Raw genomic sequence first — 21,615 nt, 5'->3', positions numbered from 1 at the left:
GAGTTGTATGGCTGCTCAGCGGTTGTTGCTCTCAAGAACTGAATTTGCGACAGCTGTGTTGCACTGTAGTCCGTGTATCGGCTGCAGGCGACGGCTGTTTCTGTCATCAGTACATCATTTGACACGGCAGTTGTGTTTGGCGGTAACACGCTGCCCTGATACCAGGTAAACTATCGATGTGGTGGCACGTAGAATACTTATTGACTCAACTACCTATGAAATGTGCGTCAGATACGTCGAGTACCCACCAACTGTCAACGATTAAATGCACTAATATCACGACTGGCCACGCTGCGCTCGACTGTCACTCCGACAACCAGTTCGAGGTCTCGGTCCATACCAGTGATGTGACACCACCCAACTACTTCCTTTACTTCGACGGCAGAGCGGATACTTCTCTTCCACTTATTTGTGAGTTTAAGTAGTAAAAATACGATGGCGTAACGAGACACAAAAAAGTGCTTCACCTCAAAGTGGAATCACAAACGACTTTTACTGTAGCGAAAACATGGCGAAAGCAAGTAAGAGCTGTAAGAGGTCACGAATGTTAGTAGTAAAAACATGATGGCGTTGTGAGTAAACGGGGTCTACTGCAGTCGCCAAGACAGATGGCCCTGTAAAGTGACTTTCTGGAAGGAGTTATGGGGTGTTCAGAATGAGTCGCGTGACATGGAAACGCAGGAGGGAGGCGTAGCCCGGATGACGGTTCAGTGACGTCGGCGGCCGGGGCAGGAGAGCCGTGGTCTTCTCGCGCGGTCCTCCATGTTCCACCATTCTGAAAACAATTTAACTGTCCTGCACAATCACATTTATTTCTACACAAATGACCGCTTGCGACCGGCAAACGGAATCGGTAATTTCATACGAAACAGACGAGTTTGTGGCGCATACTTAAATTATTTTCGAAGTAACAGGTGGTGGGGTCCCAAATAACACATTCGCGCAACGATGCTAAGTACGGGGACAGCTATTAAAAGTGTGAAGCCAGTGGGTAAAGTGGAAAATAAATACTTAAGGGTGACACTGTGGCAAAATTCGTATAAGTGTTGCACTTTTTACAGTATGTGTTTGGACTTCAAATCCCAGGCAGTTGTGTCCGTATCTACTACGGTTGTCCAGAGCCAATATTAGGGACGTCATCACATGCGGCTTTTTCCATCCACTGATGGTTAGACATAAAATCCAGTGACCTTAACTGTTTCTGTTGTTACGAGGACTATTCGGAAAGTAAGGTCCGATTGAACGCGAAATGGAAATCAGTGAAAAGCCGGTGACACTTTGCACAGATGTGCTGGGCAGTGTCTCTAGTAAGCTCGTAGATCGCGTCACTTTCCACTCCTGGGTGAACAGTGAGCACGTAAACCCACAATACAGATTGTAACTGACTCCCCCTGAGTTTTATCTCTACTCACATGAACCGCTGGCTATGAAGGCAACGTTTTGGCATAGACAACGAGCTGTAAAATAGCGTAGAGCATTGGCGAAAAGCAGAGGTGGCTCTCTTCTATGACGTGGATACTGGAAAGTTGGTGCAGTGCAACGACAAATGTCTACGTCTGAGCGGCGACTATGTAGGCAGGTATCTGGAAGGTTTAGCTAACTGCTGAAAATTAAAAAAAAAATCATTTTCACAGTGGTTTCCATTTCACGATCGATCGGACCTTACTTTACGAATAGGCCTCCTATGTAGATTGTTATCGCCCAAGCTAATTCCCAAATAATGAAATAAGACAAGAGCTTGGTATTTCACGATAATTATTTAACTGTGTCCTGGAAAAATCGTCGGAGAATGGATGAGATCTCTACCAGCGAACACAGGATTAGGGATGGGGGTCAGAACAGAAAACCTAACGATCCATCGCCTAGGTTTTGTAAAAGACCCGACCCAGGTGACAAACGATACGCAAGAAGCTACTATGCAACTTCAAGCACTGCATTTAATGGCAGAGTAAAAAAATGCCAATCGATGAGCATCGGAAAAAGCAAATGCGTTACCAATATTAAAGACGCCTCTAGAACGACGAAAGTCAGTGCTGTCATGCATGTCAGTAGAACCAAAAACGTAAAGTATGGAGAATGGATTTCAGATGTATCTCAGCGAAACGATATCTCTCGTACAAAGGAAAATCAAACTTGATAGGATATACTATGTTTACAGAAAAACGTACGCTTAGGAAGATTCAAATGGTTCAAATGGCTCTAAGCACTATGGGACTTAACACCGAGGTCATCAGTCTCCTAGATTTAGAACTACTTAAACCTAACCAACCTACCGCATGAATCCTGCAGGGTTGTCCATAAATCCGAAAGAGTACAGGAGGGGAGGGCGAGGGGGGGGGGGGATGGAGAGCTCTTCTGAACAGAGCGCAAGTGTTTAAACTCAGAAGAATGATCCTGGAGCCACTCTCTAGCAATTCTGGACCTGTGTAGTGTCGCATTGTCCTGCTGGAATTGCCAAAGTCCGTCGGAATGCACAATGGACACGAATGGATGCAGGTGATCAGACAGGATGCTTACGTACTTGTCACCTGTCAGAGTCGTATTTAGACGTATCAGGGGTCCCATATCACTCTAACTGCACAAGCCCCACACCATTACAGAGCCTCCACCTACTTGAACAGTCCCCTGCTAACATGCAGGAACATGGATTCACGAGGCTGTGTCCATAACCGTACACGTCCGTCCGCTCGATACAATTTGAAACGAGACGACTGACCAGGCAACATGTTTCCAGTCATCAACAGTTGAAAAACGCTGTTGACGGGCCCAGGTGAAGTGCAAAGCTTCGTGTCGTGCAGTCATCGAAGATACACGAGTCGGCGTTCGGCTCCAAAAGCCTATATCGATGATGTTCAGTTGAATGCTTCGCATACTGACATTTGTTGATGGCCCAGCATTGATATCTGCAGAAATTTGTGGAAGAGTTGCACTTCCGTCACGTTGAACTATTCTTTTCTGTCGTCGTTGGTCGCGCTGTTGCAGGGTCTTTTTCCGGCCGCACTGATGTTGGAAATTTCATGTTTTACCGGTTTCCATATATTTACGGTACACTCCTGAAATGGTCGTCCGGGAAAATCTCCAGTTCATCGCTACCTCGGAGATATTGTGTCCCATCGCTCGTGCGCCGACTATAATGCCACGTTCATTCTCACTTAAATCTTGATAACCTGCCATTGTAGCAGCAGTAACCGATCTATCAACTGCGCCAGACACTTGTCTTATGTAGGCGTTCCCGATCGCAGCGCCGTATTCTGCCTGTTTGCGTATCTCTGTATTTGAAGACGCCTGCCTATACTAGACTCTTTGGCGCTTCAGTGTGTGACCCACTCCACGCAGGTAAAGCACATCAGCCGCAGCCGCAGCCGAAACGTTGGTTTCTGCAGTACAGCTTTTACATTTTGAAACTTTATGCCAACTGACTCTGTCCGCGGAAGCCCACGCATTTATGTTTGAATAACGTACAAAATTCTTATTCAAGTTACATTTTACTAGACGTACCGCCAGAAGAACAGTGAAATTGTAATACTAATCCTTTACATTTCCTAGGGGACCTGTCTCTCCAGACCAAAGATCTACTTGCCTCCGTTGCACAATACAGGCCGAGATGCAACCACTCTGGTCATTTCCTAGACGAGGTGCATAGGCTGTAGCGTAACGTGATCTTAAAAAGTGCTTGACAGCTAAGTGGAGTCATAAACCTCTTTTAGTGTTATGAGAAACAATGTAAGAGGCTATAATGCTAGCCGTCATAAGCGCGGGGTCAACATCTAGCTGTGAGATGTCAGCCCTCACACGACTTGTTGCACTCTTTGCAGCGACATGGCGTCGGTTTTGCCGAGTGCCGGTGGTGGAGTCGCTACTGACCAGCATGTGGACGCAATGGCCGCAGAGCGTGCCGATGAGCACCGTGCCGATGAAGCCGACGGCGGTTCCCGCGTTCTTGAAGGCCATCGGCATCGCCAGGATCCCGGAACCCAGGCTGCACTTGAGCAGGTGCATCAGCGCCCCCAGGTCCCTGTGGGCAGACAACGGTCGTAGCAATCAACAAAAACTGCTCTTTCCTCAGAAGACTAGCGTATTTCTCTAATTTCTATTCCTATCGACATCGTTTCAACGAGACAATGTCTCAGCGTATCTCATGATGCCTACCGAGCGCGTTGGAGGAAAAACAGTAAGAGAACACGAAACTATGTAAAGAGAAATGGAAATAACGACTCAGCTACAAATAACAACAAGAAATGTACAGCATATTTTCTTCGTTTTACAAATCCTATAGATAGCAATGTATCAGCTATATACCCATACTAGCTGTGAGAAGAATTTCTAAATTCGAGAGGTACGATTTGAGATATCCAGTTAGAACCCACATGACGTTGACTTGATGATTTTACGACGGTCACTCCAAAAGAAATGCACACAATTTTTTTTAAATCCATCTTTTATTCTACATCTTTGAAAGTTTTATAGTGTGTAAATATATCCTTTAGGAACAATATTTTCATTTCTCCACATAATTTCCATCCCTCTCAACTGCCTTACGCCATCTTTGAACCAGCGCCTGTATGCCCGCACGGTAAAATTCTGGACCAACCTGTTGGATCCACTGTTTGGCTGCGTCCACAAGGGAGTCATCTTCAAACCTTGTTCCACAAAGAGAGTCTTTCAGTTTCTCAAAAAGATGATAGTCACGTGGAGCCAGGTCAGGACTGTAAGGCGGGTGTTTTAGTGTTGTCCATCCGAGTTTTGTGATCGCTTCCATGGTTTTTTGACTTACATGTGGCCGTGCATTGTCGTGCAACAGCAAAACATCATGCTTTCACCGTGGTCGAACACGACTCAGAAGCTTTTCAGTGTCATCACATATGCATCAGAATTTATGGTGGTTCCACTTGGCATGATGTCCACAAGCAAGAGTCCTTCGGAATCGAAAAACACCGTAGCCATAACTTTTCCAGTAGAAAGTGTGGTTTTGAAATTTTTTTTCTTGGATGAATTTGCATGATGCCACTCCATCGATTGTCTCTTCGTCTCTGGTGAAAAATGATGGGGCCTTGTTTCATCACCTATCACAATTCTTCCAAGAAATTCATCACCACCATTCTCGTACTGTTCCAAAAGTTCGCTTCATACCGTTTTTCTTGTTTCTTTGTGAGCCCCTGTCAACATCCTGGTAAACCACCCGACACAAACCTTTTTTAACGCCAACACTTTCAGTACTCTGCAAACACTTCCTTCCCCTATCCCAACGTAGCGTGACAATTCGTTCACTGTGATGCGTCTGACAGCAGTCACCAATTCGTTAACTCTCTGCACATTGGAGTGTGTGCACTACGAGGCCTGCTGCTGCGAGGGCAATCCTCAATATTGTTATCTAGACTCGAAAACAGTCCATAGGAAACACATAAAATTACACTGCTTGTCAACTGCTTGGACTCTCAGTAAGGAATAAGCTCTCCTCGCTTACTAACGTATGTATTGTATCTGTTAGTCAAGCTAGCTACTAAAGAGTTGAGGACTCCTTGGGGAATATCGTCCCATTCCTCTCTCAAGGCGGTTTGCAGTTGTTGCGCCGTTCAGGAAGCGGGTATTAGTAGAGAAAAAGTCTGCCAGGAGTATCCCAGGCATGCTCTACAGGGTTTAGGTGTGGGAAGTACGCAGGGCATTCCATAAGTTCAATATCTTCACTTTTTCAGTGTGTCCGACATCTCAGCGGTCCTGAGTCGGCGGGAACTGTCGTCCATAAACAGAAAGTCAGGACTCACAGCACTCCTAAAGAGACGGATGTGATCCAGAATAATCTTTCTGCTATACCGCTGTTCTGTAACGGTACCTCGTGCAAAGATATACTGAGGTGACTGGCCATTGAGCATATGCTTTCCCACATCGTAACGCCTTGGCCATAAGGACAAAGTTCAGGAATATTCTGTGCTGTGTGTTCCACTTCTTCTCCACACTACCAGGTGGCCAGAATCACCTTCCACGGGGTTCGTCGGTGAATATCACTCTTGACCACGGTTGCTGATCACAGCAACTTGATTAAACTGGGATACATTCACACTACTGGACATTAAAATTGCTACACCACGAAGATGACGTGCTACAGACGCGAAATGTAACCGACAGGAAGAAGATGCTGTGATATGCAAATGACTAGCATTTCAGGGCATTCACACAAGGTTGGCGCCGGTGGCGACACCTACAACATGCTGACATGAGGAAAGTTTCCAACCGATTTCTAATACACAAACAGCAGTTGATCGGCGTTGCCTGGTGAAATGTTGTTGTGATGCCCCGTGTAACGAGGAGAAATACGTACCATCACGTTTCCGACTTCGATAACGGTCAGATTGTAGCCTATCACGATTGCTGTTTATCGTATCGCGACATTGCTGCTCGCGTTGGTAGAGATCCAATGACTGTCAGCAGAATATGGAATCGGTGGGTTCAGGAGGGTAACACGGAACGCCGTGCTGGATCCCGACGGCCTCGTATCACTAGCGCTCGAGATGACAGGCATCTTATCCGCATGGCTGTAATGGATCGTGCAGCCACGTCTCGATCCCTGAGTCAACAGATGGGGACGTTTGCAAGACAACAACCATCTGCACGAACAGTTCGACGACGTTCGCAGCAGCATGGACTATCAGCTCGGAGACCATGGCAGCGGTTACCCTTGACGCTGCATCACAGACAGGAGCGCCTGCGATGGTGTACTCAACGACGAACCTTGGTGCACGAATGGCAAAACGTCATGTATTCGGATTTCCAGATTCTGTTTACAGCATCATGGTTCAAATGGCTCTGAGCACTATGGGACTTAACATCTGAGGTCATCAGTCCCCTAGGACGTAGAACTACTTAAACCTAACTAACTTAAGGACACCACACACATCCATGCCCGAAGCAGGATTCGAACCTGCGACCGTAGCCTTCGCGCGGTTCCAGACTGAAGCGCCTCGAATCGCTCGGCCACACGGGCCGGCTTACAGCATCTTGATGGTCGCATCCGTGTTTGGTGACATCACGGTGAAAGCACACTGGAAGGGTGTATTTGTCATCGCCAAACTGGCGTATCACCGAGCGTGATGGTATGGGGTGCCATTGGTTACACGTCTCGGTCACCTCTTGTTCGCATTGACGGCACTTTGAACAGTGGACGTTACATTTCAGCTGTGTTACGACCCGTGGCTATACCCTTCATTCGATCCCTGCGAAACCCTACATTTCAGCAGGATAATGCACGACCGCATGTTGCAGGTCCTGTACGGGCCTTTCTGGATACAGAAAATGTTCGACTGCTGCCCTGACCAGCACAATCTCCAGATCTCTCACCAACTGAAAACGTCTGATCAATGGTGGCCGAGCAACTGGCTCGTCACAATACGCCAGTCACTACTCTTGATGAACTGTGATATCGTGTTGAAGCTGCATGGGCAGCTGTACCTGTACACGCCATCCAAGCTCTGTTTGACTCAATGTCCAGGCGTATCAAGGCCGTTATTACGGCCAGAGGTGGTTGTTCTGGGTACTGATTTGTCAGGATCTATGCACCCAAATTGCGTGAAAATGTAATCACATGTCAGTTATAGTATAATATATTTGTCCAATGAATACCCGTTTATCATCTGCATTTCTTCTTGGTGTAGCAATTTTAATGGGCAGTAGTGTAGTTATGATCTCTCATTTCTTGCAGTCTGTCTCTGCATCAGATATGCTTACATTTCGGCCAAGGGCCTGTACAATCTTTACCCTTCTGATTGTGTGATCCCATACACTTACGCACAGCCATCAATAGTGACGGGTACCGCATTATGAAATTTTCTTGTTACACAACGGAGTAGCAGAAAGATTCTTCGCGACAACTGATCCTGTTTTGGGAAGTATTGTAGTACTTCTCTGACAAACGATTTCGAGGTGCACATGATAGTCGATCTTTACACCAAGATACCATTCTTCTCTTTGCGATGGCTGATCATTTATTCTGATTGTGGTAGTATTTCACACTCTACATAGTATCACGAGAACTATTTTCTATGCTGCTGTCGTTAATTTAATCACTACGCAACAACTGTTTAGTGTTTTGAGATCTTTCTTTCTGTCTTTTCTCTAACTTTTTCCTTGTTATTAGCGCATCGTCTGTGTAAGTGATACTGCCCCTGGTGGTTGTCCTACCGCAAAGCTTGTTCAGCTGTGGCTCTATGACAGATCCCAAAAAGTCTGGGCCACACCCACAGTCTTGTTGGCAGCCCACGGTGATGTTTTTTTTACTGTTTTATTGTTGCACCATTCTACACAATGATTTCAGAGGCTATTGTAGGGGCACCTGCGCCAATCCACGTCCCGAACAGAGCAGACCAAACAAACAAAAATTATCAAATGCCAGAACTGTCATTATGCATTGATGTGTTTGTCGATTGAAGTGCTGAGTATTCAGTGCGAGATTCACTGCAGGTTTGGTGGATTTCCACTTTTCCACTTCCTAAAACCAGTGGACGCATGGTCACTTGCTGTCTGTGACCTCGCTAGTAGCAATGGTCCATCAGGCTCGAACAGTTAAACAAATCAGTGTCTGATGCACATAAAACCAATTCCGTCATGGATGTAAATCAGTATGGTCTTTAGATGTTCCATTGGTTCCCATTATATACGAATGACAATCACAACTCACTTAAGGTACTTACGCATATACAGTATTGCCTATCATTCCATTACTCAAATTACATCCGCATAATACAGTTATCTGCACACAAATTATTACCTCAGCGTGTGCGAAAGCCTACTGAAAACAAATGTTGCCAAATGCTACATACTTTTTTTTGAACAGTGCTTTACGATGTGACTCCAACATATTAAAGATCGATTAGCTGTCTTGTTTTCACTAAATGAATGCTTGTCTATCGTTTACACAAACTCATTTTGCCACCTATGACCATCATACGCAAAAAAGTTATTGTGTCGTCTGATTAAAAATCAATTGCTCATGAAACAGGGTTGATCTTCGCGAATTATCAGCAAGTCTGATCCAAATGACTTAATAAAAATATTCATTATGGTAAATCATCGAAATTCCGGTCTCAAACGTCGCTACAAAATTGATATCGTGGATGAAAAGAATGATGCATCCTCTCAAAACTTCCTGTGGTATTGTAAATGATTGTCACGTCCAAAAACTTCTTACAGCCAGTTCTCTATGCTCATTGATTCCCATGCGTTCGCCGCTGAACAGCTGGCGTTTTGAAGCTATATATCCAGCATTCAGCTTCTCCAACATCGTTGATGAAAATCTTTTATCACAGTTGTTTCTGTGCCTTGTATGGATAGGTGAAATCACTTGCTGCAGAATGGCATACGTACTTCCCTCAACCTTCATAATACACCGAGGAAGATACCTGTGTGCAACGACTGCCTTAATAAATATATGGCTTACTGTTAATATATTCTCGTGGCACTTCTTTATTTTCACTGCGATAGAAATTAAAGTTTCTACACCAAGAAGTAATGCAGATGATAAACGGGTATACATTGGACAAATATATTATACTAGAACTGACATGTGATTACATTTTCACGCAATTTGGGTGCATAGATCCTGACAAATCGGTACCCAGAACAACCACCTCTGGCCTGGGCATTGAGTCAAACAGAGCTTGGATGGCGTGTACAGGTACAGCTGCCCATGCAGCTTCAACATGATACCACAGTTCATCAAGAGTAGTGACTGGCGTATTGTGACGAGGCAGTTGCTCTGCCGCTATCGACCAGACGTTTTCAATTGGTGAGAGATCTGGAGAATGTGCTGGTCAGAGCAGCAGTCGAACATGCGGTCGTGCATCATTCTGCTGAAATGAAGGGTTTCGCAGGGATCGAATGAAGGGTATAGCCACGGGTCGTAACACATCTGAAATGTAACGTCCACGGTTCAAAGTGCCGTCAATGCGAACAAGTACACCATCGCAGGCGCGCCTGTCTGTGATGCAGCGTCAAGCGTAACCGCTGCCATGGTCTCCGAGCTGATAGTCCATGCTGCTGCAAACGTCGTCGAACTGTTCGTGCAGATGGTTGTCGTCTTGCAAACGTCTCCATCTGTTGACTCAGGGATAGAGACGTGGTTGCACGATCCGTTACAGACATGCGGATAAGATGCCTGTCATCTCGACTGCTACTGATACGAGGTCGTTGGGATCCAGCACGGCGTTCCGTATTACCGTCCTGAACCCACCGATTCCATATTCTGTTAACAGTCATTGGATCTCGACCAACGCGAGCAGCAATGTCGCGTATACGATAAACCGCAATCGCGATAGGCTACAATCCGACCTTTATCAAATTCGGAAACGTGATGGTACGTATTTCTCCTCCTTACACGAGGCATCACAACAACGTTTCACCACGCAACGCCGATCAACTGCTGTTTGTGTATGATAAATCGGCTGAAAACTTTCCTCATGTCAGCATGTTGTAGGTGTCGCCACCGGCGCCAACCTTGTGTGAATGCTCTGAAAAGCTAATCGTTTACATATCACAGCATCTTCTTCCTGTCGGTTAAATTTCGCGTCTATAGCACGTGATGTTCGTGGTGTAGCAATTTTAATGGCCTGTAGTGTAGCATTTATCCATCCTCAGCAATTGTAGCTGTGTATATCAGAATAATCCAGAACCAGTTGTACGAGTATAAAAGAAATTTCATTTCTTAATCGTTTATAGTTTTGCAACATTGTTATGTCTCCACTTGCGCATATGTCATATGGGGGAAACCACTGGTTTCCCGAGCTATGTTTATTAGGACTATTTGCTTGTTTCATTCCCCTCTACTCGTCACTTTAGTCTGTGCCTGTAATAGCCATACACGCCGTATATACAGAAGATGGTACTAGTCAGAACAAGGAGGAAATTTGCCTCGATACAAATCATAGCCATCTGTCTGTTGACACTACGACAGGTGCTTAATGTGCTTACCACTCATTCTTAAACACTCTCCGGATATTCTGTGCAAATAACCACCAACTCGTTCGAATAAAACAGGCTACTCTCTCATTTGGCCGAATGCATGGGATACATATTCATGTAACATGTGCGTGTTGTCTATGTTTGTGAAAAAAGCAGTTCCTTTAAATGTCCTCATAGTCTAAAAACGGTAAGGGTACCGATACCGATCGTGTACGTAAGGTATCGAATCTACCCTTACTTATCGCTGTCAGGTCAAATTGAACAGATGGCACGAGGTTGAGCCACGTAACGGGAGAGTTGTGGTTTTGGTGCGCGCATCAATGAGTCAGTCCGGCCAGAATGAATCTGCAAGGCAGGTCGCGGGTGCACGTGATCGCATCGAAATGTAACCAGTGAAGAATCAGATTAATTTCGGTTACGTTGGACGGACATTCGAAATATTCAAGCAACCCTATCGAACCTAAGAGTAAGGGCTAACTCGCACGAAATTGTGCGAGTGGAGCTGTGGTGTGAATACAAATTAGAGAATGCAGAGACATTTGTCTTTGGACCTAGAGCACAATAAATTGTGTATAACTTCAGTAGATCTTTCCATCATTGCTCTTAATGCGGAATGTAATTTAGGAATACTTGGAGTACGTATAGTGCCTGTTTCAATAGAAGTACAGTTACAGACTTTAATAGTGTGATGCATCTACCTTCAGACAGCAAACAAATCAGGAACAAACGTGCAAGAACCAATACATCTACATCTACATCCATACTCCGCAAGCCATTTGCCGGTGTGTGGCGGAGGGTACTTTGAGTATCTCTATAGGTTCTCCCTTCTATTCCAGTCTCATATTGTTCGTGGAAAGAAAGATTGTCAGTATGCCTCTGTGTGGCCTCTAATATCTCTGATTTTATCCTCATGGCCTCTTCGCGAGATATACGTAGGAGGGAGCAATATACTGCTTGACTCCTCGGTGAAGGTATGTTAATACTGGGTGAGACTTAAAAAACATTTAAAGGATTAATGTCAGGTGAATGGAGAATCCAGGCTACTGGACCTTTTCGACCAGTCGATTGCTTATTAAAAGTATCCATTCTTGAGAAAGATAGACGCCAGGTTTACTGAGAGAATATTAAGAAACTTTCATTCACCTGCGAAACAGGTAGCTTCCAAAACTGTATTTAGACCAATATTGAACATTTTCTTCAGTCTGGAAACAAGTTACATTGATTGCAGTGATATTCAAATAAGAACTGCACAATCCTGTATTGGTTTAATTAGACCACGTGAAAGTGTCACAGAAGTGGTCTACTGGCTATATTTGGACATATTACAAGAGGCACATTATGACTTATAAAGGCCCACATTGGATACGACTCAAGAAACACACGAGTAGCATCCATCCCCTACCCTTTCCCGCCTATTCCATTCAAGGATAATCAGCATGTTATGTGGCAGTTTATCCTCAAAGTGTCACGTCACATATTGTATAACGTAATATACACATCCCAATAATCAATGTAGTTGATACTTAACTCTGCATCATAACTGCAGACAATATTCAATACTGCCACTGACTGCTCTGCTAACTGATTCTCCTCTTCCTTCCTATTATTACGGTGAGGGGGACCTGTTATTTTCTGCAACTCTGAGAGCTCGTTCTAGCTGGACCGCACAATGAGGAAGATTACTTAAAAGGGCCAGAAAAGGGTCATAAACATGTTCGAGGCTGAAAGCTGTCCACTCGAGCAGGTAGGAAATACAGAATTTGCTTGTCCCATCTCAGCACAGAACGCGACTCAGGGGCCGGCGAATGTGCCATACTGCGCGAGACACTAGAAGAAATCCTTCTGGAAAGATAACATGTGAAGCCAGGTGTAGCCGCTAGAATGGGGAGGTGTGAGAGTGGTTATTTGTCTGTGGTCATGCCATGAAAAAATGTTCATTTAAAATCCTAGTAACTGTCATTCTGATTGGCTCATAATAATTGTTGTAGAAGGTGCATCCTCATGCTGCTGGGAGATTGATGAACACGTGCTTGCTGTTTACGTGTCACACAGAAGGATGTCTTCATACGGTCTAGCAACCCCTTGTAGCATATATGATACGTATGTTCAAATGATGTTCCTACACAATGTGTGCCTTTTTTTTTATAAAAGCGCCGATTGTATCGTACTCGAAACACTCCACATAACAAGCAGGCACCCTGCTCGTAGTTCTCAGAATGACGACTAGGTGTCAGAAGCAGTCAGTAACAAGTGTGTTTTGGACGAGTAACCAAGAAATCAAGAAAGAAAGGTTAGTATTGCTAATTCATCGTTTATTTGCTTTTAAGGAAGTACTAAAATATTGTTAACAGTTCCCTGACTATAATTCTATCAAAGAAAGTGACGTGAAAGGCGATTTTAATTCTGAAAAATCGTATTTTAGTAGATGTATAATATTTGATACCCTGGGTCTCTGTGACTACATTTCATATGCCTGTGAGCAAATGGCGATCGGCTGCATTTTATATTGTTCATTCGTTGTTTCAACGTTATTTTTAGTGCGCATTTCACAACTTTAGTAATGGGATAGGCATTTCTAATCCTTTCTATGCAAATAAAACTTCGCAAACATGATTTCAAAATCAGAATCTAAATATTATTGACAGCTCAGCTTCTGGATGAGGTCTTTGACGCTAATTGTTCTAACACTGATGACGACGATGATGATAATGATGGTGATAATGCTGAAGTTCACATTCAGGGATCGCAACTGACAGCATCTGAAGAAGAAGATGAAGTGTCAGATAGTGAAGGTTCAGTAGTGCCAACACAAGCTTATGAAACTCCATCGCCTACAGATCCAACACAACTCTGGCATCACAGAACAGAGTACATAATGTTTTTAGTAGTTTTAATAGGCATTATTACAAAACAATCGTTTTTAAGCAATATTGTCCTTCTATTTTAGATTTTCGCCCAATATCTCAACTGCCACGACGTCAACATCATCAAGTTCTGATGTAGAATCTGCCAGTACAGGAGTTAGGAAATCGTTTGAATGTTTTAATAAGTATTTCAATGAAGATTTCTTCAGTAATATGGCAGGAAAAAACAAACATGAAGCACGTTTCATCACATGAAAAATCTCTCAACACCACCCCAGATGAGATCAAGAAATACTGGGCTGCAAGTATTGTGATTTCACTTCTTGGTTTTCCTAAGCTTCGGATGTGTTGGGAACAGCGTACTAGATATTCAATAGTTGCTGAAAACGTCAGCAGAGATTGTTTCTACTGCCTTAGAGTATCTCTCAATGTTGTTGATGACAAAGCTGTCAGTGACAACGAAAAAACAACTGACAGATACTGGAAAGTAAGATCAATGTGTCAATGATTAGAAAAGCGTGTCTGCAACATACTCGTCCAGGCACAGTTTCTATTGACGAACAAATGGTGCCATTCCATGGGCAGTTCCGCATGAAACAATACGTTAGAGGAAAACCTCAACATGTGGGCCTGAAAAACTTTGTAATGGCTTCATCGACTACCTTTAGATTTTTTTATGTATGAGGGTAGACAGAGACCAATTAATTCAGGGATGACACGTATGCCTGAAAAATTAGGTATCGGACGGAAAGTGGTATTGAAGTTGTCTGATACACTACCAGCAGGAACGACGATTTTGATGGACCGATATTTCACTTCTTTGCCTCTTTTGAGTTCTCTCATCAATCACAGAGCAATTCGAGGGTGTGGAACAATGATGACCTAAAGGTTACCAAAAAGCATTGGCTTGTAAAAAGATGGACTTCTCAAACTGAGGGAAAAGGAAGTTTCGACCAGTGGTGAGAGGTGATGATGCAAGTGCAATCATAAAATGGCACGATAATCGTGCCATTCATTTGGCTTCTACCTACTGTGGGATAAATCCTGTGGAAACTAGTCGAAGGTGCAGCAAGCCTCAAGATCAGTACATAGAGATTCCTCGTCCCTCTGCTGTAAAGATGTATAACTCTCATATGGACGGTGTGGATCTTATGGACTGCGTCGTTAGCAAATATGCCATGAGAGGTAGAACGAAGAAGTGGACAATAAGGGTACTGAAACATTCTATATCCCCTCTACTTTGGCCATCATTGGGTATTTTGTTGCTCAAATAGTAAAACTCATCTATTGCATTGAATGTCTCGTTTCCTAATCTTATTCCCTCATCATCATCCGATTTACTTCCACTACATTCCGTTAACCATGTTTCTCTTGTGTTGATATTCATCTTACATCCTCCTTTCAACACAGTGTCCATTTCGGTCAGCTGTTCTTCCAAGTCCTTTGCTGCCTCTTCAGAATTACGTCATCGGCAAACCTCAAAGTTTAATTCCTTTTCCAAAGTTTTCTTTCGTTCCCATTACTGCTCACTCAATGTACGGACTGAACAACATCAAGTATAAGCTACAACCCTGTCTCACTCCGCTCTCAACCACTTCTTCCGTTTCAAGCCTCTCTGTCGTCTGGTTTCTTTACAAGTTGTAGATAAGCATTCGCTTCCCGTATTTTATTCCTGCTAAATTCAGATTTTTCCAGTCACCAATGTCAAACGTTTTCTCTAAATCTACAGATTCAATAAGCGTACGTTTGCCTTTTTCCAACATATCTTCTAGGAGAAATCGTAAGACCAGTATTGCCTGGCGTGTTCCTGTATTTCTCCGGAACCTAATTTGATCTTCCCCAGTGTCGGCCTCTGTCAGTTATTCGTCTGTAAATACTTCGTGTCAGTATTTTGCAACCATGTCTTATTAAACTTGCTAATTGGAGGCATGCTGCTTCGGAAGATAGGTTCACGAGTCTATAATACTGATGAAAATTTGATTAATTTTATTTTGTCTCTCTCACTTGCATGAATATATAATTTAGTGCTGCAGTGGTTACCTGTTACGGGCTGACTCTCACATCTTCAAACCACACACCTAACATTACAAAGTACGTCTCCTGCATAGAATATTTACAGACATACTATGTCCATAGTACAAGTGCTTATATGACAATAGACACACCTTCTTGCTAACAGTAACTAGTTAGCAATATGGTGCCGAAAGGAACGAACTGCTTCGTACAAGAAAGTCAAACTGTGAGTAACAAACACACTCGTTGATACGAAAGCCTACGTGTCTACTGTTTCTCCTCAATGACATAATCAAACTGAGAAATATAACACTTAGCGGTCAACAGGACAGCTTAGTAGTTGTCGCCCTCACGCATATATGCAAACGCATACGGCTGCCTGTTTGTTTGGTATGGTGCTGCCGCACCCACAGTCATTCAATGATAACAATTTTATTACATAGGATATACCAGTTTTATATTACAAGAAATGTCATTTTTTTTAAAAAAAGAATATAATCTAGTATCTACATGTAATATACCAAGCCAGGAAGTAAGCACTAGCGCTCCGTGCTGTATACAACATTGTATTGTCATTGGAATTAAAATATCTCTTGAAATAGTGGTACAATACAAAAGATTTTTCCGTCACATACAGGAAGACAACGCTAAAACCAATATCACACAAACAGGTACCCATATGCGCTTGTACATACGCGTGAGGGCGACATCTACCAAAGTGTCCTGTTGACCGCTAAGTATTATACACACAACAAAAAAAGTTTTTCATCACCTCGATTCCGAGAGTTCCAGAACCTGTACAGAAAATTGGAATATAGATCAACATAAACATCATTTCCGCTCTTTTTATTGCTCATGAAAACCACACATTGTATGTTGTACCACACTACAGCGAGACCTTCAGAGGTGGTGGTCCAGATTGCTGTACACACCGGTACCTCTAATACCCAGTAGCACGCCCTCTTGCTTTGATGTATGCCTGTATTCGTCGTGGCACTCTATCCACAAGTTCATCAAGCCACTGTTCGTCCAGGTTGCCCCTCTCCTCAATGGCGATTCCTCATAGATCCCTCAGAGTGGTTGGTGGGTCACGTCGTCGATAAACAGCCCTTTTCAATCTTTCCCAGGCATTTTCGATTGGTTTCACGTCTGGAGAACATGCTGGTCACTCTAGTCGAGCGATGTCGTTATCCTGAATGAAGTCATTCACAAGATATGAACGAAGGGGGCGCGAACTGTCGTCCATGAACACGAGTGCCTCGCCAACATGCTGTCGATACGGTTGCACTATCGGTCGGAGGACGGCATTCACGTATCGTATAGCCGTTACGGCTCCTTCCATGACCACCAGCGGCGTACATCGGCCCGACATAATGCCACCCCAAAACATTAGAGAACCTCCACCTTGCTGCACGCGCTGGACAGTGTGTCTAAGACGTTCAGGTTGACCGGGTTGCCTCCAAACACGTCTCCGACGATTGTCTGGTTGAAGGCATATGAGACACTCATCGGTGAAGAGAACTTGATGCCTATCCTGAGCGGTCCATTCGGCATGTTGTTTATCTCATCTGTACAGCGCTGCATGGTGTTCTGCTTGCAAAGATGGACCTCGCCATGGACGTCTGGAGTGAAGTTGAGAATCATGCAGCCTACTGCGCGCAGTTTGAGTCGTAACTCGACGTCCTGTGCCCGCACGAAAAGCATTATTCAACATGGTGGCGTTGCTGTCACGGTTCCTCCGAGCCATAATCCGTAGGTAGCGGTTATCCACTGCAGTAGTAGCCCGTGGGTGGCCTGAGCGAGGCATGTCACCGACAGTTCCTGTCTTTCTGTATCTCCTCCATTTCTGAACAACATCGCTTTGGTTCACTCCGAGACACCTGGACACTTCCCTTGTTGACAGACCTTCCTGGCACAAAGTAACAATGCGGACGCGATCGAACCGCGGTATTGACCGTCTAGGAATGGTTGAACTACAGACAACACGAGCCGTGTACCTCCTTTCCGGTGGAATGACTGGAACTGATCGGCTGTCGGACTCCCTCCGTCTAATAGGCAGTGCTCATGCACGGTTGTTTACATCTTTGGGCGGGTTTAAAAAAATTATTCAAATGGCTCTGAGCACTACGGGACTTAACTGCTGATGTCATCAATCCCCTACAACTTAGAACTACTTAAACCTAACTAATCTAAAGACGTCACACACAGCCATGCCCGAGGCAGGATTCGAACCTGCGACCGGCGCGGTCGCGCGGTTCCAGACTGTAGCGTCTAGAACCGCTCGGCCAACCCGGCCGGTAGGGCGGGTTTAGTCACATCTCTGAACAGTCAAAGGGACTGTGTTTGTGATACGATATCGACAATCAACGTCTATCTTTAGGAGTTCTGGGAACCGGGGTGATGCAAAATTTTTTTGTGTGTGTGTATATGAAACCCCGTCTCAGAAGTTATTTCGTAGTTAACAGGACCCAAGCGAACTCCTTTTCATTAAATTCATTCTTAGTAACAATAAGGTTTAGCCGCTGCCGCAGCATGCTGCTGCGAATTGCTGTAACCACATGAAAAAACGCAGTCATCTGAAGAAGTGAGTGCTAAACTTAGGGCCAAAACAGGCACACTGACACATCACAACTTGTCATGTACTCTGATGCAGTAAATTCCGTTGCCCAAGTCAGATTCTGTATCAGTTGTAAATTCTTGTCCGAAAACGGCAGTCAGATAGCTTATCCAAATGTTAGTTTTAAGTTTTTCGTGTAACGATCTGTTGAGGGCTTAAATGATAGTGAAACTGACACCCGAACAACACTCACCAAATGTTATGCAGGTTAGATTCCGTTCACTGATAGCTCAGTTTGCTTATCGAGTCCATTTTCAGAGACGAACATATTGGTTGTAGGAATGTCACAATTTGTTGTAACTACGTTACAGCTGAACGCTTCTCGCATATCTAAGAAAACACTGTAATGTTTAGTGTTTGACGTAACGTCGAGGATGAAGTCATTAGAGACGGAGCACAAGCTCGGAATAGGGAAGAAAATTGGCTGTGGGCTTTCAGAGGCAACATTGTAGCATTTACATAAAGCGATTTACGGAAATCGAGGAACACCTATATGTGGGTGGCCGGACAGGGGATTTGAACCGGCTCGCTTTCACTCCGGTCATACAAAACAGTCCTTACGCCTGACTTGGCGCGTAGTCATATCAGCGTGGCCGACAGACAGACAGAGAATACACGGCAGTGTTGCGCAGAGCGGAAGCCGACCGGTGGGCGTTGCGCCGCGACCTCTGGCAGGGACGCCGGAAGTCGGTCCTTGTCAGGGGCCGCGTGACGTCACCTGACGTCACATGGCGGCGGGTGGCGAATGGCGACCCGCCCCAACACGGGCCGCCCGAGGCCGCGCTGGTTAGCGGGACACCACCCACTCAGCGGCAGTCTCTTAGCGCGTGCAACTCGTTACAGAGGCCGTGACTGCAGCGCCAAAACAAGCTCGCACAGCGGACGCGACACACTGCCGCCACCTTACGTTTCTGACACCATCCACTGCAGAGCCTCGAGGCGCACCCAGAGATGGAAATACAATCGCCCCCGCTTCTTACAGCCGTGTGCCGCAAGTCTCTAGAGCAGAGATCTCCAAACGGTTTTGTCCGCGGGCCACATTGACTCCTCCACGAAGTCATAAGGGCCATGATCTACCTAGTGGGATTAAAGCATCCTGGCACTCCATGATCACCGTAATGTAAGGCTAAAGGAAAGATCAAATCGAAAAAATCTAAGGTTCTGGGAATAGCTAACACTGAAACGAACTACGATTTTTATTTAATTACATAATTTTGATTGGTGGACGTACTTGACCGAAATTCTGGCGTATTTTATTCTGGCGAATTTCACTGACAAAAAAGTATGTCACTGCACATATTTCACGTTAGCGTCCTGCAAAGTTAACGAAATCTCGAAATCATTGTTAGCAACACTATTAACGCAAGACGAAGAGGTAGAGAATATCAACGCATTGTTCTTTCAAGCGGCGCAACAATAAGTTGAGTTATGTAGTCTTGTAGCGAGTAGCAGAGTCAGAGCATATATTTGATAGTTCTGTTGCGTGTTTGTGTCCAACAATGTCGCGGTGTATTGGTCACGATAGGCCTCGAAACTCAATTGTTGGCAGTATAGGTACCACCTCAAATATTTGGCGGGCCGGATACCAGGGATGGCCGGCCAGCTAACGCGAGCCGGTTTCCTGGCCCGGAGACCCCTGCTCTAGAGGAACGTAAGGTTCCAAATGATTGGAAAAGAGCACAGGTAGTCCCAGTTTTCAAGAAGGGTCGTCGAACAGATGCGCAAAACTATAGGCCTATATCTCTGACATCGATCTGTTGTAGAATTTTTGAAAATGTTTTTTGCTCCCGTATCATGTCATTTCTGGAAACCCAGAATCTACTCTGTAGAAATCAACATGGATTCCTGAAACAGCGATCGTGTAAGACCCAACTCGCTTTATTTGTTCATGAGACCCAGAAAATATTAGATACAGGCTCCCAGGTAGATGCCATTTTCCTTGTCGCCTGATAAACAAATTAAGAGCCTATGGAATATCAGACCAGCTGTGTGGCTGGATTGAAGAGTTCTTAGCACACAGAACACAGCACGTTATTCTCATTGGAGAGACGTCTACAGACGGTAAAGTAACCTCTGGCTTGCCACACGGGAATGTTATGAGACCATTGCTTTTCAAAATATATATAAATGACCTAGTAGATAGTATCGGAAGTTCCATGCGGCTTTCGCGAATGATGCTGTAGTATACAAAGAAGTTGCAGCACTAGAAAATTGCAGCGAAATGCAGGAAGATCTGCAGCGGATAGGCACTTGGTGCAGGGAGTGGCAACTGACCCTTAACATAGACAAATGTAATGTTTTGCGAGTACATAGAAAGAAGGATCCTTTATTGTATGATTATATGATAGCGGAACAAACACTGGTAGCAGTCACTTCTGTAAAATATCTGGGAGTATGCGTACGGAACGATTTGAAGTGGAATGATCATATAAAATTAATTGTTGGTAAGGCGGGTGCCAGGTTGAGATTCATTGGGAGAGTCCTTAGAAAATGTAGTCCATCAACAAGGGAGGTGGCTTACAAAACACTCGTTCGGCCTATACTTGAGTATTGCTCATCAGTGTGGGATCCGTACCACGTCGGGTTGACAGAGGAGATAGAGAAGATCCAAAGAAGAGCGGCGCGTTTCTTCACAGGGTTATTTGGTAAGCGTGATAGCGTTACGGAGATGTTTAGCAAACTCAAGTGGCAGACTCTGCAAGAGAGGCGCTCTGCATCGCGGTGTAGCTTGCTGTCCAGGTTTCGAGAGGGTGAGTTTCTGGATGACGTATCGAATATATTGCTTCCCCCAACTTATACCTCCCGAGGAGATCACGAATGTAAAATTAGAGAGATTCGAGCGTGCACGGAGGCTTTCCGGTAGTCGTTCTTCCCGCGAACCATACGCGACTGGAACAGGAAAGGGAGGTAATGACAGTGTCACGTAAAGCGCCCTCTGACACACACCGTTGGGTGGCTTGCGGAGTATAAATGTAGATGTTATGGTTCTGAAGATCTGACAGCAGACGTATTTTCAGATCAAATCTTAGAAATTCAGGTCCACCTATGCAAACAACTATTCGTTTTTATGCCTAAACATGTTTAATCAGATCTTTGATATCAGTAGACTTGTTCAAAGTCAGACTCGTTGCTGAACATTCAATAATGTTTTTTTCTGTAAATTTTCTTAAAACA

General features: G+C 44.5%; 1 protein-coding gene across 1 annotated transcript in view; it reads right to left on the bottom strand.

Moving 5' to 3' along the window:
- LOC126251904 (proton-coupled amino acid transporter-like protein CG1139) overlaps nt 1-21,615 on the bottom strand; it is a 179,162-nt gene that overhangs the window by 41,976 nt on the left and 115,571 nt on the right. Inside the window, exon 4 of the mRNA XM_049952630.1 lies at nt 3,865-4,015. Within this exon, the coding sequence (XP_049808587.1) occupies nt 3,865-4,015 (151 nt within the window). The remainder of the gene's footprint in view (nt 1-3,864; nt 4,016-21,615) is intronic.

This window comes from Schistocerca nitens, chromosome 4 (genome assembly GCF_023898315.1).
Source record: "Schistocerca nitens isolate TAMUIC-IGC-003100 chromosome 4, iqSchNite1.1, whole genome shotgun sequence".
Taxonomy (NCBI): domain Eukaryota; kingdom Metazoa; phylum Arthropoda; class Insecta; order Orthoptera; family Acrididae; genus Schistocerca; species Schistocerca nitens.
Note: the sequence above shows the minus strand (reverse complement) of the source record. Positions and strands in the feature narration are given on the sequence as shown.